The sequence below is a fragment of the Enhydra lutris genome, unplaced genomic scaffold, assembly GCF_002288905.1.
Source record: "Enhydra lutris kenyoni isolate GAN:26980312 unplaced genomic scaffold, ASM228890v2 scaffoldscaffold70, whole genome shotgun sequence".
NCBI classification, from domain to species: domain Eukaryota; kingdom Metazoa; phylum Chordata; class Mammalia; order Carnivora; family Mustelidae; genus Enhydra; species Enhydra lutris.
Genome location: NW_019154154.1, coordinates 2,979,403 through 3,005,536, shown reverse-complemented (window position 1 = coordinate 3,005,536; position 26,134 = coordinate 2,979,403). Strand labels below are relative to the sequence as shown.

Below are 26,134 nucleotides of genomic sequence, written 5' to 3'. Positions count from 1 at the left end.
ATTGTGCATTGACCTCACCGGTAATTACCCGAATGAATTGCCTTTGGGTTGTGTTCTCTCATCATGGAAACCTTCTCTTACCAATGCAAACCACGTGGGTTAAAATGAGAAAACAAAAGCCAAACTCCTCCCCACCCCATACCCGAAAGCCCCTCTGTCAGGGATCCCAGGTGGACCTGGTGGGCGGAGGGGGTTTGCTGTTGGAAGCTGAGAAGGGCTGGTCAGCCCGCATGCCATCCATAGGTGGAGGGCTGTTATTCTGTTTCCCGCCTATGAGAGGATACCCCTATTGTTCCTGAAAACGCTGACCAGGACCCACACTTCCAACAAAAATTCCTCTACCCCTACAACAGCAGCAAGAGCAGCGGCAGAAGCAACAGCAATAGAAAAGTGTTTTGATGAATTGCTAGACGGATAGGGCTTGCCGTGCCCCCAGCCCTGCAGATACCAAATGCCTTTAAGATACAGCCTTTCCCATCCTAATCTACAAAGGAAACAGGAAAAAGGAACTTAAAACTCCCTGTGCTCAGACAGAAATGAGACTGTTACAGCCTGCTTCTGTGCTGTTCCTTCTTGCCTCTGACTTGTAAACAAGACCTAGTAGAACATGCGAATGGAAAGTCACAAACCTCTGTGTGTTTGAAAGGCTCCTTGGGACCTCATGCACATCTGCGGGAACTGGATGGAGAGATTTGGGGAAGCATGGACTCTTTAGCCGGCTTAGTTCTCTGTGGAGTCAGCTTGCTCCTTTCTGGTAAGGTTTGGCTTTGTTTTCTTAATTTAGTTTTTTTGGTTTGTTTTGGGTTTTTTTGTTTGTTTTAAACGGAGATAGTGATTCTGGGCTTTCTCACCAGCTGTTAGTGCTGGTTAACAAGGGGAAGCTGTGGCTTAGGCACTGTTTCTCCAGGACTTTCCATTTAATCTATGTGTGGATTAAAATGCAATGTCTTCACGGCATTGAACTGATTTTTCTAGAGTTTTCCTTCTGCATAATTGCCACCTGTGTTGCCGCAGACTCTATGAGAACTGATCAGGTCACTTTATTTGTAGAGATCCACTTACTGTAATACATTATTTGACTGCCCCTCATTTGGGATTATTTCCTTATTAAAAAAATAAATAAATAAACCCTGCTTCCCAAAAAACTCCCATAATTTTGTAAAAAACGAAATTCATGCAGAGAATTATGGGACCCACTTACAGCAATGTGCAGATTGTCATTTTTAAATGAGAACAAAAATGCTTTTCTATAAGGATTTCTTATCTATCCACATCCTATTTTAAGCAAAACAGCCAAAGGCTAGGCTTTTTTTCTTTTTCTCTAAGAGCTGGGGTCAGGACTTTATAATTTTTGTTAGATTTTTAAAAATATTTGGCATGTAGTAATTTATAAAGTCTTCATTATCCCAATGGGACGAAAGTTGGGGCAGTTACCCCGATCCCTGGGCACAGGAGATTATCGAAAGCTAAGGAATGGTGGGTTTGGATGTTTTTGGATCTGGTATGTCTGTTGCTCAGATTCTCCAGATAGTGGCATGCCTCTTCTATTCCCTCACTCTGTGGGACACTGGCTGAGAGTGGAATGAAATCCTGACGTGCAAATCACAACTCTAATCACCAGCAGATTCTCCCTGTTAGTTTGAAAACATTCTAATTATTGTAATGAAAATAGAATTGTTAGTGGAAATCAAATTGGGAAAATGTGCTGAATTCAATGGTGCAGCCTATATTATGTTATTAAAAATGGATCCAAACATACATAAGTATGTGTTACATTATTTTCATCTTTTTCTATATGTTTGAAATACTATATTAAATAGTCAAAAAATTAATCCAACAAAATTCTATTCTCTAGTAATAGGCACCTTTAAAACAAATAATTACCATGATTCCATTTTTATTTTGCTTTCTTTTCTGTGTGACATATTTATCAGTAACATGAAATCTGGAACTACTCTACACCAGGGATTATAGTAAGGCAAAGCCCAGGGGGTTACAGTTGCTCTGAGATACTTTATAAGTTAAATCACCTGTGTGCGTACACATGCACACACACACACACACACACACACACACACACACACAGAGTTTTAATTCATTTTTTCCCCCTCAAAGTGACTGGATCATGGTACTTTGCAGTATAGGCTTAGACATAAAATCAGACAAAAAAAAATTTATGTGGCTGAAATAGTTGCTCTGTGTCTAGACCTTAGTTCCCTGGAAACATAGCCCTGACTTCAACAGGGAGAGGCTCAAGGAGAGGGATTTCATGCTCCTTTTGAAAAGAAAGTGTGACACTAGCAAAGTTGGTTTCTGGGGTAGGTCTGTTGTATTGGAATCCTAACTTACTTTCCCAGTATAACCCTCCATGGACATGGATATACAATGCTTGGTCATTGCAACAAGAATCCAGCATGATCATGTCTATAAGCATAGGAGTCCATTCTTTTTTGGGGGGGCGGGGGGCGTGGGGAGGCCATTCTTTACACCAAACTCCAGTGGTGCACCAATTGATGAAACAAGGGACTTACGACTTAGGCATTTCTCTCTCTATTCCAGTGGTTTGTTTCTGATTCCTTTTTTCTCTGGACATAGAGGACTGAAACAATATGTCACATTTGCCTCAATGAAGGTGGCTCTGGGTGGCAGATACTGACCCATAAGGGGTTGGAAAAGGTATATAATTTTCAGAAGACTTCCCTAGATTGTGTACATTCCCCTCCCAATGGAGAATCACGGCCAACTTACAAACAAGTTCTCATAAACACACTAGCTTTTCCCTACTCTCCCATTCTCTCCAGTCAGGCTGTTTAGTCTAAAGAATTGTATATGCAGAAATACAAAATATATTATTCTTTGTGCTTTATCATAGTATGTCCTATATGATCAACACTGACCCAGTGGTAAGTCTCTAGTAGTGTGCCTTCATATCTCTTTCCTGTTTCATTTGGCATTTTAAATAACAACTATTATCTCTAATAGTGGATATTTTGTCTGGAATGACAGTGGAAATTCGGTTACAAGGTCAGGGAAGTGGTCCCAGATGGAACCTTCTCTTTAGGGCTGGTCTTGGAAGGTTATATCGGGTCTTAGTTATCTAGGGTGGAGGTCCAGAAGCTGGGACTAGAGACACACCTGGAAATTACTCTCACAGGGAGGAGTTTTGCTTTCTTCACAGATGCTCCCTCCTAAGCATTGTCTTTGTTGGAAATGTCAGGATTTCCCTTTCAGCTCTATGCTGGGAGAGCTTCCTGCAAGAGTTCTGGTTCTTTTAAGACATCTCGAGGAGGGAAGCACTCATCCAAGTCCATTTCAGAAGATTGTGCTGTGTCTTCTGGGGGATTCATATGGGTGGATTCCAAATTTTTCTGACATTATAAATTTGTCTACTAAAAAGATAGGTGTATGATTGTGTAACCTGCTTATTCCCTGTAGATGGCTTATTGGTTAGGCCACAGAATCTGTATTCAGATGATTTCTCTAAGATGAATAAGTGGACCAAACCCAAAAGATAGCAATTTAAAATGGATCAATGTGAAGTTTGGTTTCAAAAAAATGTATGTATTTATGTTCAGTGTGAGAGAGTCTTGGTTTGTTGAAAGTTCTAGGGAATAATACCTACATTTTGGTGATACACACAATTCATAGGTGCCAACATGTGCTCTGTTTACTAAAAATGTAATATATAAGCTGCAACAGTTGACTTTAGTAGAAATATAAGGTCCACATTAGAAATGGTAGTCACTTGGGGAGCCTGGGTGGCTCAGTGGGTTAAGCCTTTGCCTTCAGCTCAGGTCATGATCTCAAGGTCCTGGAATCAAGACCCACATTGGCCTCTCTGCTCAGAAGGGAACCTGCTTCCCCCCCACCCCCGGCCCCCACCACCTGCCTCTCTGCCTATTTGTGATCTCTGTCAAATAAATAAAAATTTTTTTTTAAAAATGTAAAAAAAAAAAATGTAGTCACATTACTGCTCAGAGAATATCCATTAAACACTGAAGAGACTGAAAAATTTGACAGCAAAGAGAGTGGGCAAGCAAGAAGGTAAGTGCTTTAGAAAAATATTTAGCCAGGAGAAAAGAGATGAATTTTTAAGGGTTTCCATAGAGAAGACACCATAGATTGACATTGTATTTTGCTAGATCTAGCACACAAGGATGAAGGGAGTTTGGCTTGATTGATACAAAGTTTCTGAATATTGGACCACCATCCCCATGATGAGTGAGCTCCCACACTGGAGAATGTTGAGGCATAGATGGGGTGATCCTCTAGCAGGATCATCTGAAGACACTTCTCTTTTTTTTTTTTTTTTTAAGATTTTATTTATTTATTTGACAGAGATCACAAGTAGGCAGAGAGGAAGGCAGAGAGAGAGGAGGAAGCAGGCTCCCTGCTGAGCAGAGAGCCTGATGCGGGGCTCGATCCCAGGACCGTGGGATCATGACCTGAGCCGAAGGCAGAGGCTTTAACCCACTGAGCCACCCAGGCGCCCCGAAGACACTTCTCTTTTACATCCCTTTCATTTTACTGTTTGTGGCTCTTCCCTGATCATTTAAGTGGAGAAGAGTTCAGAAAAGCCACCAACATCTTTGCCCAGTGAAACCAACCTGGGTGTTTCCTGAATTTTAACTCAATCAACATGCCTTATGAGGAAAAAAAGCATATGTGTACATGTGCTATGATGAGTCTTCTGAAGCCACTACTCTTGGAGACTGAAGTGGAGCTAAAACAAACAAATAAAAAACAGGAGAAACAGTGAAGAGTAAGCATTTTGAAACCACGGATCTGGGGTTAAGCTCAAACTTGATGACTATGAGAATGTCACTTGATTTCTCAAAGCCACTGTTTTCTCCTCTTTTGTGGATGAGAGGACTTATTTCCCAAAGTCATTATGAGCATCACGTGATGCAAGTAGAGAGCTTAGCCAGTAAGAACTTCCTTAATAAATGAAGCAAGTATAATAATAACAATAATAATAATAATAATAAGTGTTTCTATGAGGAACTCTCTGGTAGTTCAAGACTAGTTCAATATTCTCCAGCATGTAGGGAAGTCACTGCTCAGAGAGGTACTCTCCTTCTAAAAGACATCAACTTTATCCAATTCCACAAGTTTTATGCTCGTCTCTGTCCATGTGGACTATTATCCAGTGCTTCCCCTCACCTCCTCTTCATCCTTGCTCTAGGCTTTTTGCATTTAGTCAGGCTCACCTCTACAATCTATGCCTTTTTTCCTCTTGGCTCTTGTTCATGCTCCTCCATCCATTTGGAAAGGACGCTCTCCATGCCTACTCTGTAAACACATATTCAACTCAACCTGCCTAGGCCAAATTTTCCTCAATGATCTTCCCCTAATCCTCAGTTCCCTTACCATATAGGCTGTGTCTTTGTGATTTGGGCACATACATTTAGCTACATTAGCCTCTAACATTTTTGGCAAGAGATGTTACTTCTTTTTTATTCTCCATAACGCATGCATTTGATGTTGAATAATCTTTATTGGATAGAGTTTAATATGCCATAATAAGAAATTGTTGGTATGCCACAGCAGGCCTGAAAGAAAGAAGGAATGTTGTAGAAAGAGTTTTAGTCACATTGAAGTAATAATAATGACAAAAATAACAAATAATTGGATGACAGTAACCGAATTCATGTAAATGGCAAGTGGTATTTGCTCAAATCTTAAAAGATTAGCTTGTTTTATATATATATATATATAATGTGAACAAGGTCAAAAAAAATTCCTTTATTCCCTTAGATGTGAAACATAAAAAAACTTCATGAAGATGGGTCTAACCTGGCCTTTACCTAATATTAGATATTGTACTATTATTGAATTTCACCCAAAAGATAGACTCTTTCTTCAATAGACCTTTGAGTTATTGCCCACCTTTCCTTTGTTCATTTTACTCATTCCTTTACTCAACTATCATTTCGGTCAATGAAGACATATTGAGGATTTAGTTTATGCCAAGTACTGTACTACTTATGAGGAATGCAAAAAAGGATGAGTCATTTTTTCTCCCTTCACATTTTAGTAGGAAAGAAGAGTATAGGCAGATGAATTATGTGGTGTGATAAATGGTACCATAGGGATACATACAAAATCAAGCTTTTCAAGAGTTACAAAAACTATTAGTGACTTCAATAAAAAAAAAAGGAACTTTAAAATCTAAATTAAATGTCTAAAAACATAGAATGTCACCTTCATTAGTTGCTAAACATGTATGAATAAAATGAATAATATTTCACAACAATCTGTAGGTTAGATTTTCCTCACTTTGCAAGAATTCCTAAATAGTTGTGGATATTGCCAATTATTGCCAATTGTAATTATAAGTTGCTCACAGCCAAATGATGTGAAGACTAAGAATAAAAAAAGGAAAAGGGAAGAAAGCACTTCCCATTAGAGGGAGCAGGGAGTGTGGAATAGCAAGGCAAGTTCAAGAAAGTGGAGTAAGGTTGGACTGTAGGGTGGGAGTGGAGAATTATGGTTGGGGTCAGAAAGGGAAGGGCCTTGTAGACCATTTTAAGTAACTTGTACCTCATTCTGTTCATGTTGAAATTTAGTATGGTGTTTGTCCTATCACAGCTGATTTATATCTTGGAAAATTCACTGTGATAATGGTATGGAAGATGGGCTAACCCGGCAGAGAGTATCAGCCCAGACTAATAATGTTTCTTTTCAAAACTCCAGGAAGGAAGGTCTGGATGGGCAGGGGTGTTGAGAACGTTTAGGAGGTGAAGCTATAGGGGTTGGTGATGCATTGCCTTTGGGAGATTGAGTGATAGGGGACAGAATAAGTATTGCTCTGTGGTTTTGGTTTGAGTAATGGTGGTAAAATTCACAGTGCTGGGAAATGTGGCAGAAGGAACTGGTTGGAGATGAGCTGAGATGGAGCCAGTCGTTATTTTGTTCATGCTCACTTTGAGGTTCCATGAAAAGGGAAATATTTAGCAAAATTGAGCTCTCTGGGTCTGAAGCTTAGATAAAGGAGTCTGGGCAAGGGTTTGAGATATAGGCATCCTTGGTTTATGGGAAGTGAAGTCATGGTCATGAATGTGTACAAAAATTAAAGGATGAAAAAGAGGAAGTCAAGGGTTCTATGAAGAAGCAGTCAGGGAGTTGGTAAGAGAAGTAAATCCAATCAGATTTCTTTTCTGGAATTTGAGAGAATTGGTGTGGCAGTAGCTAAAGAAGAAGAGCTTTTTAAGAAGAGAGTAGGAAGGGAACAGCAGAGTGACAGCCCCTGGGCTTGACGTGGGGGCACCAGATTATAGGTGTGTTGTTTTACAGAACACCAGCTGCACTCATAACATTCTGGACCAGAACTGAAAGGGATGTCAGACGATCAGTTGGCATGACTCCCAGCCTTCAGGAAAGGGAATGTCTAAAGGTGCCTCCCTTATTTCTGGAATTTCAAACTGATAACCGAGTTCCCACCAGTCTGGCCAGACTATTCCTTAACTCCTAGTACACGTGCAGAATGTTTTTTAGCTTCATCTGTGCCTGCTTTCCTCTGCGCCCCATCCCCCCACTTCCCCCACTTGTCCCTTCAGGAATCTGACCATCCTTCTCTCCATGTTTCTTTACCAAGGCAGCAGGGGCAGGTGTGGGGGCGTGGGTCTGCCAGATGGACAGACTCCTCTTTTCAACACATACGCTGATGAGAGGGAGTGAATTCCTTCTGCCCCGCTGTTCCCTCTGGGACATGGTATGGATAGGACAGGGGAGCCTGTCCGGCGGCCAGATGACAGACACTGTGGGTGGCTGCTGTTAGCTTTCTGTTGGCCACTGCCCTTGCTCAGAGTTTGACCAGTGAGGTGTAGATGGTGGTCACACCCATCTCCCCAGATCTGTCAGCTTTCCCGCTTTTGTTAGAGGGTGATATCATGCTTCCTGGGGGGAGTGCTGGAAGACAATGCTCGGCCACTTTTCTCCAGATACAATAGGCGGAGTCAGGAAGGCAGTATTGACATTGCTGGGGCCAGGGAGGCACTCAGAGCTCTGCGGCCGTCAGATGGTGAACCAGCTTAACCTTGGCACACGGGGCCTGGGTTGTGCAAGGCGTCTGGCTGCAGAGCCAAAGGGGACTCCGCCCTGGGGACAGGACTGCTTTAGACATCTGGGAATCTGGGATGGGCTTCAAATTCTGATCCCTCTGTCAAAAACAACCACAAAACAGTAACAGTACCGGATAACAAAAATGACTACCATAGACTGAATGTCTCTGTGGCAAGGATTTAATAGGATTTTTCTTAACTCACAACAATCTTGCTCAATAGATAATATTTTTTAAATAGACGGTAAAACTGAGGTTCAAAAAGTGACTTGCCCAAGGTTAAAAACTAAGACCTGCGTTATTTTGGACTGCCTAGCATTCCTATTTTTCAAGAGCTGTCATTAGTTCCCTCCATGTGACCCTGATGGGACTGCCAATTACTGATTGCAGAGTGTACCACTCAGCTGACCACAGCAGTTGGTTCCGATGGAGGAAGAATGACCCAACAGGGAGAGTTAGACTCTTTCTCTGGGAATTTGTGAGCAAGAGGTTCTCCTTGTCCAGTGAGGACACTGAACACCCAGAGCTACCAGCTTCCCTGGACAGCTGAGAGAAACTGGTCTTTGGCAGGAGAGAACGAGTTCAGTCGCGCAGAGAGAACAGAACCATGACAGGCGCTCTGCAATTATTGGAGTGTTGAGTCCAGTGGTTTTAGATCAGAGACCCAACCCTGTACCTTCCAATTATGGGAACCAGTTACCTTCATTTGCTTCCACTATTTTGAATGGTTTCTGTCTCTTGAAAGTGAATAGTCCTGAGAAGCCCCATTTCCTCAGGCTGCCTGGAAAATGAGGCTGATGACCACACTTCTTCATGTGGTTTTGGTAATGATTTTAAGAGAAATACTACTTAAAATACTTAGTATGGTGTTGGTACATGATCAGCACTCAGCAAAACCAGATGCTCTTAAATGTTTGCTTATAAACAGAGCTGCAGACTCTTACATTGTTTTATGCCAGTCTTTTCAAAGCTCATCTGGGTGAGGGCAGGCAACTCCTCTTCTATGCCAGATGGGGCTCCCCATCTTCCCTGGGTGAAACAGCCTTCGTACCCCACATTTGGCCTTGTCTCGGGGAAAGGAGAGAGAGCTTAGAGCTGTGATTTCTTGAGTTTTTGCTAAAAATCTGGAGTGTCAGGTAGGGGAATTCCTTCCAGTGCCTCTACTGGGTAGCAAGATGGTGCTCCTTACTTTTCTCTGGCCAGCCCTCAATTCCTTCTTCTCTCTTGTCTTGATTGAACAGAGGGTCTAGGATGATTTGTCATCTATAAGTCCCACCTCAATTATCCAAACCTAATTCCTAGTTCTTGATTACTTATGGTGGAATTGTCAATTCCAAATAGAAGTCACCTCACTTTTTACCAAGCTCATTATTGGATTTTTGGACCCAACTAGATTAAGTGTGTGTGTGTGTGTGTGTGTGTGTGTGTGTGTGAGAGAGAGAGAGGGAGAGAGAGAGAGAGACAGTAGCTCTTCTCACATTTCACCATTGTCTTTGCTCCAATTACTCCTGCTCTTACTCTTAATTCCTCTTTGTGTCTAGTGCCCTCACATCTAGAAAGCTCTTTCTCGTCTTCTGGGGTTGCTTTAAATGTCCACCTGTTTTGTTCCTTCTTGCTGCCTCTTCAGACCCAGACAGCAGGGTGCAAATAGCCATCAGTGGTCATCAGTGCCTTTTCAGGAGCCAGTCTTTGCCTACCCCACCAGGCTCTTGGGATTCTCAGTCCCTCGTGCTAACCTGGAGGTGTATTTCAGCCATTCCAGGCTCTTTGCAATCTCTAAACATACACTTCCAAGCCTCCCTGCCTCTGTATGTGCTGTTTCTTCTGCCCAGAATGCCCTCTTCACCTTCCCTTCTTCATTTGACTTATTCAAACTTCAAGGTTTACCTCCAGTGTCATGTCTTCCAAGACGTCTCCCTGAACCTTCTTGCATGGGTTTGGGTCTGCCCTTGCCTGGGATTCCATCAGAAATGTGGCCTGAGGCAAAGGCACATGCGTAGGTAGGTTATCTGGGAAGTGATCTCAGGGAGCAGGAGTGAGGGATGAGGGGAGTAGAGCTGTACTAGGATACGTTATCATGCGAGCCACTGCTATGGATCCTGGATCCTGCCGGCATCCTGAGGAGCCTTAGGAGATGAGACTCAGGACTGTTCACCTGTAGCACAGGAAAAGGAGAGGCATTCATCCTTTGCAATCCTCCCCCTTTGTGCAAGGTTCTGTAGATAAAAGAAGCTGGTGAGTTACTGCTGGTGTCCTGGTGTCCTGTGCTGTTGAGCCAGAAGAAGTCCCAGGAGAGGAAATGAGATGTACTCACATGGGCTCTGGGTGAGCTACTTGGAGATTACATCTGCTGAAAGCTGGTGGAGGTCTGCTCAGAAGTGGCTGCTGCAGGCAGAGCTGGCCTGAGAGCTGGGATGGGGAGGATTTGCACTCATGCCCAAAAGGGGTTGCATGTAGGCACCCTTATGTTTGCCTCTGTCATCATACTTAGAACATTAAATTATAATTAACAGTTTACTTGTTGCTTTTGTCCACTAGGCTGGGAGCTGTGTTGGACATTTCAATATTCTAAGCACCAGACATAGTATACTGGCTGGCAGAGAAATGCTTTAATAAATGGTTTTTGCATTGGTTTAATTGTTCCAGCCATTGCTTCCCTAAGTGTACTGTATATATTACTGCTGGCCAGAAAAAAATAATTTGATGTGGCTCTTGGAAACATATTCTAAAACTACCTACTCATTTTTATATGTAAGTATAAATAGATGCATGTGTGTGTATATATATATATACACACACACACACACATATATCTATACATATACCTATACATATATCAATCATATAATTTCTTGAATATTCTTAATACAAAGCTAATAAAACATGAGTTAAAGAGAATGGTTAATAGAATAATTGTACAAACAGCATGTAGAGTCAGTAAGAATCTGACTGTGATACATAAATTATGCAGTTTGGGAGACATTGCTCTAAGTGAATGAGTTAGCTAATCTTTTTTAGAACTCTGTGTGTCCAAATAAAAAATAGAAAAGTAATTAGGTATATAATTAATACTATCCAAGTGAGATGAGTAAAGTGAAGGCATCTGTGGTGATCAACCTGTCTCAAGGACAGTCTAGGACTCTCATCTTGCTTTTCCCAGTAAGCCTGGAAAGTGGGCATTTGTTAATAAATCACAGATACCTAGTTTGCCCCTTGGGCATACTGGGCATCCATGAAAATAGGCTGAGGTCAGCTAGCAAGCCAGGAGTCATTGTCAACCAGGAGAGGAATGGATGTGTTAGTGACAGTCACACATTCAGGCTAACTTCTTCTGAGCCCTATGTCCTGGGAATCTGCTAGGTAATGCAGTTAGAAAGATAGTTAAGAGAGGCACCTAACCTCCAGTGCCTTGTGGTCTGCTGGGTGAAAAGCTCTTTAATGGAGGCAGACATTGGGAGCATGGGAAATGGTGGGGCGGGGAGTGGTAATCCTGGATGTTTGAGGAGGTTGAATAGGATTATGTCTTATGGAAAACCAGGAGTGAGAGTGAGGAGTAGAGCATTCCAGGCAGAGGAAAAAGCATGAAAACAGGGAATAGAAAGTTTAAGGATCATTTGGTATGCTGGTTCTACGTGGCTATACTCCAGGGCACACTGAAGGAGGTGGCAGGGGATACAACTGGGGAGATGAGTGGGGAAGAGAAGGTAATTTGGTTTGAGATGGGCTGAGTGGGCAGGGACAGCGTAGGGACGCCTCCGGGAGTCATTAATACTGTAGGGTGAAGCTGTGTGAGGGAATGAGATTGTCCAAGAAGAAGACAGCAGAGTCTGGGGACACCTATATTAAGGGGTGAAATGGGTAGAGGAAGAGGAAACTGAAGACATTCAACAAGAGAAGCCAAGGGTGAAGGGAATTTCAACCACATCAAAAGTTGTAGAAGCAGGGGCAGTGTAAAGAGAGGGACTAGAGACTGGGCAATTTGGGACTGTGCACTGCAGAGCATTCTCAGTGGATGGGCTGGGCTGGGGTTGAGGAGTAAGCCGGAAGTGGGGAAGTAGAGTAGGTAAGTGTAAGTTCCTTTCTGAGAGATGTCCCTTATCCGGGCAGGTTCCTGTAACCATGTGCTTTTCTCTAAGCTTGATTCTGGGTGATCTGGTAGAAGGTATGAGGTCCTCTCTGCCAAGACTGGCTTGAGATGTTAGGAAGATAACACAGAGGTCTGGAGATAGTAGGGAAAGAACTCTTCCATCACAGACACCCTCTCTTGCCCCTGGATGCGGTCCCAAGTTACCTGTATTAGGGAACTATTTTAGTTTCACAAACATGGTAATAGAGGTCTTCATGGAATAGAGTCTTCATGGAAGGGCCACACATTAACCATTATACAGAGTAACAGAATAATAGGACTTAAGACTTAAAAGATTATTTAGTCCAGCATTTCTGAATACCAATTCCAGGAGAATCCTAGAATCTTTTATTTTTATTTTTTGTGTATGCTAGGGAGCTAACACAAGGTACCTTAAGAAATACTAACTTGGTTCAACTTTCTCATTTTATAGACGCCAACACTGAGGCTCAGCACTTTGGTCAAACCCACTGAGCTCATTAGAGGCTAAGTTTTTTCTCTTTAACAGAGAATATGGAAGGCAATAGAAATTAGAGCTTAATGCATGTACTGTGTCGTCAAACTACCTTTTTTAGGGTAGTTTGTTATCAAGTTATGCCTTCAGCTCAGGTCATGAACTTAAGCAGCAGTAAAATGCTGCTTAAGTTAGAGCCCCCATATCGTCCACTTAAAAATTCCTTGTATTCTTTTTTAAATGTTTAATGGACACAGCTGTAAGGCCCCCTAGCAGCATTGGCTTGCTTCGGGCCGCCCGGCCCTCCCATCCCCCTTCCCCCTGTGGATCTCACACCCAGAGTCAGTGGTGTGACAGACACAAATAGTCTGCCAAGAGGTGTGGAACTAGAGCCAGAAACCCAGAGCAGCTGCAGAGGCTCAGCCACATCTAGAGGCTTGCAGAAATCTCCAGCCCGCCTGGCCACAGCCCCAATCACTGAGTGACTCTAGAGTACATAAACTATCAGCAAAGTGTGATTCCAACATGAGTAATACATGCATTCTGCCAGCTGCTTCTGGAATGAAACAAACAAACAAAAAGAAACAGTTTTGTTGCCAGCAAGGGAGAAAAAAAAGATCACCATTAATTGCATCACTGTCTTCCTATTAAAGCTGGGGAGAGTCTGTGACTCAGGCTGATTTCTGTTAGAGAACCTCTTTTTCTCTCCTAGAGAACATTTTCTGAAGGAACTCATGGCTTATCACCCCTGCCAAGCCCACATTTTCACTCTACCCAGATTATGAGCACAGACTGTGGGGGCAGGAGAATCTGATCTGGAGCTCCACACACTGTGGCAGCTGTGCGACCCTGGACAAGTCCTTTGTCCTTTCTGTAGAATGGAGATATGTTATGCCTCTAAGAGTAGTGAGGATTACATAATATAAGTAGATCAGAGGTTCAGCAAGTGCAGTTTCATACAAAAAGCTCAATAAATATTAGCTATCATTATTATTTCTTATGTTTCCCTATGTTCTGAAGAGCTCCCTGTTGCTAAGAATCTGTGTAAATGTTATTCTATTCCATTCGATCTCATTTCAACAGCTCCTTCCTTCCCAGCCTATTCTATTCTATGAACATTTCTTGAACTTGTCTCTGTGCCCCACCCTGGGTCAGCAGATGTGAAGATAAATAAAGTCCCTGCTGCTGAGGGGGGCTGCCGGTGGGGTGGGACATACCGATGGCCGTCCAGTAGGTTCTTATCATTCAGAATAGTTCTATAAACCGCGAACACAGGGTTAGATTCAGGCAAGTCACCACATTTTTGTCAACTAGTCGATACACCTAGTTTTGTGTGTGTTTTGTTTAAAGGCAAATTGTTTAGCACATGTGGCTGATGGATGAGCATGGAAGTCCAGGTCAACAGCACTACTGCTGCTTGAACAGAGCTCCTCTAACACACGGAGTTTCTTCTGAGGCACATCACCGCTCCCTCATGCTTAGGAACATGAGACAGCACTTTGACACTTGGGGACACTTAAACTTAGGACCATTTCATTTTTTTTTTATCTTTTGGGTTTGTCTTAAATATTTTTTGAGTACAGTTGGCGCACAATGTTACATTAGTCTCAGTTGTATGATATAGTGATGTGATGTATTGATACATTATGCTACGTTCATTACAAACGTAGCTGCCCTCTGTCCTGTTACATCACTATTCTGGTATCATTGACTGTATTATGATGTGCTTTTTATTTGTTTGGGAGTCATTTTTTTTTTTTAAAGATTTTATTTGAGAGGGAGAGAGCACCAGCAGGGGGAGGGGCAGAGGGAGAAGCAGGCTCCCCACTGAGCAGGGAGCCAGACCTGGGGCTTGATCCCAGGACCCCAGGATCATGACCTGAGCTGAAGGCAGGGGCTTGAGTGACCCAGGCTCCCCTAGGAGTCATATTACATGGTGAAATTGCCAACTAATACCACAAAAAATGTGAAAAAATAGCACTAGGTACGGTGTGAGGAGGATACTGATTTACAGTTAGCAACATGGGCATCTGAGGACAACCTAAGCCACAATGGGGGTTCATTTTGAGGTTGTAAATAAACCATAAGCACATTGACAGGTACAGAATCAACAAATGAGGATAGACTGTTGATACAAATGACTCAACTCAGGTGGTAATAAAATAGCCAGAGACAGTAAAGGACAAGCACAGGAGAGAGAGAGAGAAATGGGATCCATCTGGGACAGTCCACTCCACTGATGGCAATGAGGTGTTCAGAAAGGCATTTCTGACAAGCAGACATGGAAACATGGAGGGATGACCGTATGGCCCCAGGTTGGGGTTCAGGGGTGGAGGGCTCTGGGCCTCCAGCACTCTACTGTGCGGTCTGACTTGACTGGATACCTTTCGGCAGGCCTCTTCTTGCCCGCGTTCACCTAGAGGCAAGACCCAGCACTCTGAGACTCCAGACACATGAAACAATCTGACCCCATGGTGTTAGTGAGTAGTAGACTACTTAGTGGGCCGAAGGGAAAGATGCTTTGCATTGTACAGTGTGCAGAACGTACTGAGTGCATAAATAGACATCTCTCCATTTCTCTGACAAAGTTCAGCTCCAGCTCCCAGTCTCCTGATTTCTCTTCCCTCGCCCCACTGCCCACATGATCCAGACCATTCCATTCTCACCCCCACTTGTACATACCACTCAGCCAATGATAGACCAGCTAGTTATCCGGCCCCCTCTCCTCTGAAAACTTAGCAGGAGCCCAGTATTGTGAGTCGAGCATGGCTTTGGGGAGTTTTCACTGTATGCTTCATTTCCCACTTATCCAAATACTCACTCCGTAAAATATTTTCCTTCATAGTTTGGCATAAGCAATAAAGAAGTACAAGGTCCCAGATGAGTTACCACTCCCTATTACTGCCAGTTACTCCTGATGGAGTATTTTCTCATCTTGGACACATGACCCATGGTTGCTACAGTTTCTTAAGCACCTCGTCCAGGCTCTAGCCACATTAGATATTGGATAAATGAATAGATTTCCACTGAACTGATGATTTGGGGGAAAGGAGACTTTTTTTATTTTAAAGATTTTATTCATTTATTTGACAGAGAGAAAGATCACAAGTAGGCAGAGAGGCAGGCAGAGAGAAGGGGAAGCAGGCTCCCTGCTGAGCAGGGAGCCTGATGCGGGACTCGATCCCAGGACCCTGGGACCGTGACCTGAGCTGAAGGCAGAGGCTTTAACCCACTGAGCCACCCAGGCGCCCCTAGGAGACATTTTTATAATGTTTTCCTCCTTAAAACTGATAGGTAATTTTACTTGCTGTCATTTTCTTACACCTTTTACAAGGTTTTGTAATTCTCATCACATTTAGTTCTAAACATTTCTTCCTAATAATTCTCATCAAAATTTCCAGTGATACTATTTTTGAAACTTAAAATAATTGTGAATTTTATCTTGAGGAATAAGCAGAAGGAGCAGCTAAGAAAATTCTGGGGGGGGAAGAAAGTAATTCTTGGGAATAGCTCTATTAGATCTTAAGGGTATCTTAAGGGCAGAGTACTATACTATAGTAACAGTGGGGTACAGAACAAGAGTCTGGAGACACAGATCAACAGACTAAAAAAATCAGAACCAGACCCAAGTTTATATAAAATCTTATTACCTATAAAGGATACAAATCAGTGGGGAAAGGAGTAATAGTTCTGGGAAAACTAGTTTTCTGTTTAGAAAAAAGAACTGTTTTAAAAAGTCCATCTGTTACCACACACCAAAACAAATTCTAAATAGATTAAAGAGTAAATGCAAGAAATCAAGCCATCAAAAGAAGATGGAAGTGAATATTTTTTGACATTTTATATGGAGAAAAACTTCTTAAGTTTAAAAACAGTGGAAGAAACCACAAAAATAAAAATCAATAAACTTAGATACATAAATATTTAAACTGTTAATTTAACAATAAGCAAAATTAAAAGGCAAAGAAAAAATAAGAACAATATTTGCAACAATTATGGCAAATAAACAACTAAAGTATTTTCATACATGAAGCTGATTGAAATTGATACAAAAATAAAAAACATCAATAGAAAAAGAGGAACAAACAATTCACAGAGAAAATATAAATGGCTAATAGGCTTGTGAAAAAGTTCATTCTCTAAATTAAAGTAAAATCAAAATAAGTTACTATTTTTCTACATCAAACTACTGAAGATTAAAAACCAAGAGATATTTAAGAATACATGGCTAGGGTTGGTGAGATGAGTGTGTTTTCATACACTGTAGCTCTTTAAATAGAAATTTAGAAAAGCAAAGCAAATTTTTACAAGATTTAAAATGTTGTAAGGTTAAGTTAAAATTTAGGATATGAAATGTTCTGCTTTAACCTAGGAAAAAACCTATATATGTTGGTTTCTGCAGTTCCTCTTTGTGTATACTTTGTGTATAAAGGATATACATCAAAATGTTAACAAGAGTAAAAATGTTTTGTCATAACCATTTCTTCTCACTGTATTTGGATCTCAATGTCCAGATTTGGATAGGCTTGATCTGGTATTTAAAGAAAAATTTTATGAAAAGAATATGTATTTTTAAGTAGTTTACATTCTGAGTGTTTTAAAAAGAAGATTAAATACAATACTTCTGTAGTTTTAGAGATACTCCCTGCTGATCATTTTTATTCTCAAATTGTTACTACCTAAAGGATAAAAGTAATAGGAAAGGAACCCACGTTTATCAGGACTGCTGTCTATTTTGCATACATAAAATGTTAGTGACTGTCAATATATTAATTCATGCTCTGTGAATACAGGAAAAGATCCTTGGACATTTTCATTGGGCCATATGATCTATTGAAATAAGACCAGGAGAGACTGAGAAATGTTTCTTTCACAGGATTCAGTTAATTTTTGATGTTTGGGAATAAAAAAGTACTATTCAAATTGGAACTCTGTGTAGTTATTTCAAATTATAACATTTGTATGCATTAGCTTCCTTAAAATGTATATTTTTCTGTAAAAATAATTTGATTATAAAAATACTGACAAAAATATTTCATGTTCCTATTGAAAAGTTTGGATATGCAGAAAAACATTTTAATATATAAATGAATTTTATACTTTTTAAATATACAAATATATTAAATATGTGTTAATATATAAAAATAAGATATAAATATAGAAATAACATATTTACAAAGGGATCAAGAGAGAAAGATTAAGAGACAGACTGAGAGGCATAGAAATACAGATTTGATTATTTGGATTTAAACATCTGTTAATTATTGTCTTAAGGCATAAACCCAGTTTTGCCAGCTCCCTTTTATGATGGGAACTGAGAGAGGGACAAAAAAGGGGTCTCAATCACAGCATCATTGACCATAAATCAGAAGGGCCATGCAAACTGAAGACAGAGCCAAGCCAGGTCTTTTTTTTTTTTTTTTAATAAGATTTTTATTTATTTAATTGAGAAAGGGTGAGAGAGAATGAGGGGGGAGAGGGAAAAGCAGGCTCCCCACTGGCAGGGAGCCTGACACGGGGCTCAATCCCAGGAACTGGAGATCATGACTTGAGCCGGAGGCAGACCCTTAACCGACTGAGCCATCCAGATGCCCCTAAGCCAGGTCTTCTGATGGTGCCATGTTATACTCAACCAAGCCCTGAAACAAATACTTTCCTCTTGTCCCTGGACTGCCTCTCATCATTTAGACTTAACCCTGAGAGTTGAAGTGAGAATTCAGAGAAGTGTGAAGGATGAAGGTAAATTTCAGAAATGGAGTTGGAATGTCATCTATCTGTTACTTGTTCATAAAGAAGACCTTTTGCTATTAATGAAGAAGAGGGTCATGGCTTGTTTTAGGGTCACAAGTCTTGAGAATGTCCAGGAAGGCATTTTTCAAAATGCCTTCAAAGGGCATTTTTCAAAATGTCGTGTCCTTCTGGCTCTGTGTCTTTTGCTCTCCATGTCACCATCTCCTTGTAAAACAGAGGGGCCACAGTCAGCTGAGTTTGAGGAAGGTGAGGACGGCAGCCCTCAGTGCCCTCTCCAATCTTGCTTCTTGGCCTCCTGTGTTATCACAGTGGCTGTGATGTGGCCAAACCCGAAGGCCAGTGTCCTCACCTTCCTGTTGACCTTTAGTATTTGTATGCAAACTAGTTACCACACCATGTCTGATCTTTCTACAGATCTACCATTAGGTAGGCCAGTGGCTCTCATATTTTCTTTCTGGGGCCCTGGGATTGTGGGGGGCACCTGTGTGTCTGGCACACCTGGCCAAAGTGAGTGAATGCCCGTTGGTCTCCAGCCCTATGCCCCTACTTTGCCAATTTCAATCAAGGTTACTATACTTTTTATGTAGTTAACATCATCTTCTATATAATATTTCACTTGGTAAAAGGACGCCTTTGTTTAACAAAAGTGCACGGGGAAATAGCTGACATCAGTTGCAAGATACGCTTGGGCAAAGATGGCCCTGAGCTGGGCTGGGTAGACATGTATCCCGTATGAGGAATTATTGGCTCAATACTGGCTAGAAGTACAGGTTTTGAAACTGAAATAGGAAAGCTGATGGGTTTCTTTATTTACTGTAAAAACCAGAAACAAGGTCATCACTTGTATCTGTAAAGGCTAATAGAGTTTTGAGAAGGTTTGAGAGACTCTTCTAGGAATAAAGGGGATGTATTTTTAAGCCAAGAGCTTGCTAACACTGATCTTAGTGTTATGGGAAAGATTGTTTGCAAAAAAAAGCAGAATTTTGGCTGGATGAACTGTTACTTTATGGATATTAATATTTTATATACTTGAATTAGGAGTTAACACCATCTCATTTATTCTGTGAGATTTACTGCCAACAAACCTGAAGTTGAATAAGTCCTTTGGAAATCTATTGAATATGTACAGGTATTCCCTTTTAAATTGACATTTGAGTGTTGATCCCTTTCACACATTAAAATTTTGAAATTAACCACTCAGACCTCAGCAATCAAGTTTTAATTTCAAGCAAACATAATAGAGCAAAAAAATTATCATCCTTTGAATATATTTTACATCACACAATCTAAGAACTAAAGTCAATTTGATCTCCAGTTTTGAACTCCTTTAGGGGCCAAGCTTAGGACTATCAGAAATTCTTTTTGAAACCTAGGGCTCTGGCTGATGAGTCCTCTTTTAAAATTCAGAATCCAGGGATTTTGGACTTACATTCCTAGAGCAGATGGTAAGTCTGGTTTTCCAGTGGTGACCTTAGACTTAGTCATTCTTTGAATTGGATTTCATTATCATTAGAGAAACCATAGATTAAAACTTCATGGCCCCTACTAGAAGTTAAATCCATTTGAAGATCCAGCCCATTAAAGGAATGGAGGCTTGAGCAACACAGCCCAGGAAGCCAGATGTAGAAGGAATGTAGTTCTGAATTTTCAGAAGCTGATAGGCTGAGGGAGACTCATTTCTTGCCTCTGTTTGTGTTGCTTCTCTGGGCCATTACTATCTGGAAAAAAAGAGCAAAAAGGTGTGAAATAAATTTTAAAAAGGATCCTTGTCCTAGTGCACCATTACTATGCGGGATGGTATTTGACAGCTCACTCTCTGGACCCTGTTTTCTCTGGATGTAAGATAAAAATGCTACTATAAACTTGAACTTTTCCGTGTGATGGGCTCTGCAAGCAGGATCACCCCTCGAGAGGGTGGAGTTGTGCCTATTCTGCAGGACAGCAGACCCTATTTTCTCCTCATCGGTCTCACAGCTTCAGGGAATCCTGAGGCCATCCTCCTCCTCCTCATCATCGCTGTTTATTGACTATTACACTATTTGTCACACACTCTTAACACATCATAGAATTTACAAAAATCATTCTATATGATGTAGACCTACACATTTATCCATCCTCAGCAAAATGCTAAGCAGTCAGGATCCTCCCGTCCTTACAATGACGCCGCGAAGGCACAGAAAGCTCAGTCATTCGAGGATGGGTCTGTGTTACATGAATAATATATGGCAGACCTGGGACTCAAACACTGGCCGCTGGATTCCCGAGGCTCTGAATGGGAACTGCATGGCTCTGCTCCTCAGCCAGGCTTACCTGGCTGGCCTTTCACGCAATGGGATCGGTTTTGAGATAGGCGTGGCAGGGCATCTGGGGGCTGATACAGAGTTTAGACCCATCGCCACAGTGAGAGGCAGGACTGTAAATCCAAGACTTAGCGTGCAGAGCACAAGCCTTTTGCTTTCCATCCAATTACTTCATTTAAAAAAATGTTTAACTTTTATTCTGTGTGTCTACTACCACCATCCAGATATAGCCACTGTTAACATTTTCCAGATAAGATTGAATTTTATATCCCTCCCTATGGAATTCACAAGCCTCCTACCAGGTTTCCCCTGTGAATTCCCAGGGCACTCCCATTCCCAGGGTTCCCTTCTACACTAAGTTTGGCTTCAGTCTTCGTTTAAATTATGCACCCCTCCCTCGCTCCGTCCTGCTGCTCTAGTCTCTGTTCGACTTGGTGTCAAGCTAGACATGCAGCTCAGGCTTTTATACTTCAATTAAAAATAAAAAAAGGCAACAATTGTTCAACACACAGACAGACGATACATTTGTGACTATAACGCACTTGAGTTGAACCAGAGGTGGGATTTATCCTGTGGCGACGCAGTCACACCTGTTTCCTGAAGTCCTTTAGCTGCCCATGGTACTGCTCAGACCTTCTCTTTTTTTTCTCCTCTTTCCTTTTGTGCCACCAACTGGGATTATCTTAAGTTTATGAGTTAGTTTAGGAAGAATTATCTTTCCACTTCAGAACACAACATTTCTCCGTGTCTTTAGAGCTTTTTTTATCTTTCAGTAAAATTTCATAGATAGTTTCATAAAGGTCCTACACGTTTCATATTGAGCTATTAATACAACTGTGATCTACAACACCATTCTTGCCTGCTGGGAACCATAGATGTATTTACAGAGAATGAATCCTTTAATAAAGGGCTGAAGTGATTTGCTAATATTTTATTTGGGATTTTTGCTTTTTCATAAGTGAGATAAGGAGTAGTTTTCACTTGTCAGCTATTTATTTGAGGTTAGATAACAGGATTATACTACCTTAAAGGAATTGGTAGATTGTTTGTTTTTTTTTAAACATGTTGTTGTATTGAATGAACTCATAAGCAGAATTGGTTGGCCCTGGTTATTTTTTTTTTTTTATTACGTTCAGTTAGCCAGCGTGCCCTGTGAATTTTTGATGAGCTAATTCAGGCTTTGTATTTTTTGAGTTTAACTATAAGAATCTATATTTCCTAATAAAATCACTGAATATATGTTTTTCAAATCTATTGAGAATTATACATGAGATTTTTTCATGATTTAAAACATTTTTCACAAGCTATTTTGCCTTGTGTTTCATTGACAATTTTAGGGTTTTTTTTTTTTTTTTTTTTTTTTTTGAGGACTCTCCTCTTATCTTTCTTTTAATCTTTTTTTAAAATTTAAACTTTATTTTTTCAGTGTTCCAAGATTCATTGTTTTTGAATTGTTTGCCACATTGTTTACCACACCCAGTGCTCCATGCAATACATGCCCTCCTTAATACCCACCACCAGGCTCACCCACCCCCTAACCCCTCTTCCCTCTAAAACCTTCAGTTTGTTTCTCAGAGTCCACAGTCTCTCATGGTTCATCTCCCCCTCCGATTTCCCCCAACTCCTTTCTCCTCTCCATCTCCCAATGTTCTTCATGTTATTCCTTATGCTCCACAAGTAAGTGAAACCATATGATAATTGACTCTCTCTGCTTGACTTATTTCACTCAGCATAATCTTCTCCAGTCCCATCCATGTTGATACAAAAGTTAATATTCATCCTTTCTGATGGAGGCATAATATTCCACTGTATATATGGACCATATCTTCTTTATCCATTCATCTGTTGAAGGGCATCTTGGCTGTTTCCACAGTTTGGTGACTGTGGCCATTGCTGGTATGAACATTGGGGTACAGGTGGCCTTTCTTTTCACTACATCTGTATGTTTGGGGTAAAGACCCAGTAGTGCAATTGCAGGATCATAGGGTAGCTCTATTTTTAATTTCCTAAGGAATCTCCACACTGTTTTCCAAAGTGGCTGCACCAACTTGCATTCCCACCAATAGTGTGAGAGGGTTCCCCTTTCTCCACATCCTCTCCAACACTTGTTTACTGTCTTGTTAATTTTGGCCATTCTAGCTGGTGTAAGGTGGTATCTCAATGTGGTTTTGAATAGATTTCAGTGACTTGCTATTGTGAGTTCTATCCACACCACAAACAACCTCTTGGAATTCTTCTTTTTTCTATTTTTAAGTTTATTAATATCTGTATTTAGCTTTATTTTTTCTTTTTCCCTGCCTTAATTTTTTAAAAAAATTTTATTATCTATTTAGAGAGAGAGGGAGCGAGTGAGCGAGAGAGAGAGAGAGAGAGTGCGAGTTGGGGGGGCGGCAAAGGGAGACGGAGGCACCACACTCAGAACAGAGCAAACACGGGCTGGAAATTGAGGTCATGGACCTAGTCAGACCAGGACCCTGAGATAATGACCTGGGCCAAAATGAAGTCAGACACTCAACCAACTGAGCCATCCAGGAGCCCTTCTCCCTGCCTTTTTAATGTCTTATTAGTTCTTTTACACATGTTTCCTGAGTAGAGTTCTTGGTTTATTTATATTCATTAATAAGCAAAGTATTTAAAGCTATACATTGTCTCTGGAAGTAGTTTTGGACTCGTGTAGTTTTGAAAGTAAGAAGATTATCCTTTATTTTCTAGAAATCTTGTCTTTTTAGTTATGGTCTTTTCTAAAAATTATTTAGAAGGCAGTTTTATGATTTTGAAGAGTTGGATTGTTTTCACTTGTTCATTGATAGATCGTTAAACTCGATTTATCATGCTGTGTATGGCATCATTAGGTTGTGTTTGGGGAATATTGCATGGGTGGTTTGTCTTTGTTGGACTTCACTGAGGCACGCACGCACCACGAGTTATGGCAGGGCTGATATTCCACTGTTTTGTACTCGTTCATCTGTACTGATTGTTAAAAGAGTAAAATAATTCTGTGCTCTCTGGTAAATGTTGCTCGCTCCTACTAAAGGCCCCCTGTCCTGTCACCTTGGCTGCCTAGTCCCTGTAGACTTCCCAACCATCTAAAGGGTAATGTCTGGCCTGTCAGAGTCTTTCAAAGCATTTTCTGGCACTCAGATCAATGTGGATTTTAATTTGATTGGCCCAGGTTGTTAAATATTTTGAATATTACCTCTGAGCCAAACCAAATGGAAATTAAGCAAATGCAACTAGATGTGCTTGGTCTAAACCACATACAAATATAAAACGGTGCAGATAATTTCACATGCCTTCCCTCTTCCACTGAGCTTGGTCTCTGTTCAACTGCTTCCCATGCTCTGGTTGTGAGCCGTGTGTGTGGAGGTACATATTTTTTGTGTCATCTGATTCCTGAATACCAACCGGCTCCTTTATCTGGTTCTCATCCAAAGCAGCAGTGATCTGTTCCGGTGCGGGAGGAAAACCTACATGTTACATTTGTGGATTAATGATACACTTCCACATTATCTTTCTGGATGAGTTAAAAGATTGTCAAAAGTAATTTTGTCTATATATAGTTTGGCCTTACATGCTGATCTTACTAAATGTGTTGCTCCTTTGAGTGTACTCAATTTTGGGAAACACTGTTTGGATGGTTGGAGAAAAAAGAACCCGAATTCCTTGTTTTAAGGTATAGAATTATAGAAAGATACGTGTGTGTGCACGTGTGCACGTGTGTATAATTTATAATAATTGTATGTTTGATTTTTAGTCTACTTCATCAGTCCACATTTGAGAGAGATGTGATGCTGTCCCCCAAAACTATTGTACTTATATTCTTTTTGCTTTTACCTTTTTTCTTTATATATTTGACTCTATATGATTTAGAGCACAATTCATGACCACTATGTTTTCATTGTGTACTTCATTTTCCATTAGCATAATATAGATTTAGTTCCATTTCCATTTCATGCCTTCCGTCTTGAATTCCCCTTTGTCTGAAACTAATATTATTACCTTTGGTTTCTTTTTTCTTTATTTTTTATTCTTTTTTCTTGTCATTTCTTGATCATCTCTTTGTTTTTAAGATTGTGAGTTTTTTTTTTTTTTAAAGATTTTATTTATTTAGTTGACAGAGAGAGATCACAAGCAGGCAGAGAGGCAGGCAGAGAGAGAGGAGGAAGCAGGCTCCTTGCTGAGCAGAGAGCCAGATGTGGGGCTCGATCCCAGGACCCTGGGATCATGACCCGAGCCGAAGGCAGAGGCTTAACCCACTGAGCCACCCAGGCGCCCCTAAGATTGTGTGAGTTTAAGTGAGTCTCCTATAAGGATCATCTAGGAAGATTTTAATTTTTAAGCTAATTTTAATTAATTAATTTTAATTAATTAATTTTTAATTTTTTTCTGAGAGGATTTGTCCATAGGTGATTGTAAACACTTATCTTTAAGTCATAATATATTTAATTTTAACTTCTAACCTCCTGTTTTATGTCCGTTTTTTATACTTCCCTGATGTTTCCTTTATGTTTTTTTTTTTCCTGTCCTTTGGTTTTTAATTTCATTAGTGGTTACTCTAAGTTTGTCAAAAACATTCTTTAACTTATACTTCTCTATTTATAATAGTAAATAATGAACCTATATCTTGAACATCTGCACATCAATGACGAACTCATCACATTTAAACTTCATCCCATCCTTCATTCTCCCTTCTGAATCCTTGCTTACATAATATGGAATTTGAGATCTAAGTTACACATTTTCAATATTAAGAGATACTTTTATTTTATTTTATTTTTTAAAAGATTTTACTTATTTGACAGAGATCACAAGTAGGCAGAGAGACAGGCAGAGACAGAGAGAGGGGGAAACAGGCTCCCTAAAGTATATAATGCTAAAGTATATAATGCTAAGTGAAATAAGTCAGAGAAAGACAAATACCATATGATTTCACTCATATGTGGAATTTAAGAAACAAAACAAATGGGGGTGCTTGAGTGGGTCAGTCAGTTAAGAGTCTGCCTTTGGCTCAGGTCATGATCCCAGGGTCCCACAGTTTAGTCCCACATTGGGCTCCCTGCTCTTTGGAATCTTCTTCTCCCTCTCCCTTAAAGTCTTTAAAAAAAAAAAAAAGAAAAGAAAACAAATGAGCTTAGGAAAAAAGAAAAGAGACAAACCAAGAAACAAACTCTTTTTTTTTTTAAAGATTTTTTATTTATTTATTTGACAGACAGAGATCACAAGTAGGCAGAGAGGCAGGCAGAGAGAGAGAGAGGAGGAAGCAGGCTCCCCGCAGAGCAGAGAGCCCAATGCGGGGCTCGATCCCAGGACCCTGGGATCACGACCTAAGCCGAAGGCAGAGGCTTAAGCCACTGAGCCACCCAGGCGCCCCAAGAAACAAACTCTTAAAAAAAAAAAATGATTATTTATTCTAGAGAGGAGGAGAGAAAGAGAAAGGGAGA

The 26,134-nt window shown here is 40.7% G+C and overlaps 1 protein-coding gene across 1 annotated transcript in view; it reads left to right on the top strand.

Moving 5' to 3' along the window:
- The first annotated feature begins 253 nt into the window (after positions 1 to 253).
- The window catches only part of LOC111159847 (TEK receptor tyrosine kinase), a 97,781-nt gene continuing 71,900 nt past the window's right edge, over positions 254 to 26,134 (top strand). The window contains exon 1 of the mRNA XM_022522504.1: positions 254 to 754. Coding sequence (XP_022378212.1) covers positions 703 to 754 — 52 coding nt within the window. The 5' untranslated portion in view covers positions 254 to 702. The remainder of the gene's footprint in view (positions 755 to 26,134) is intronic.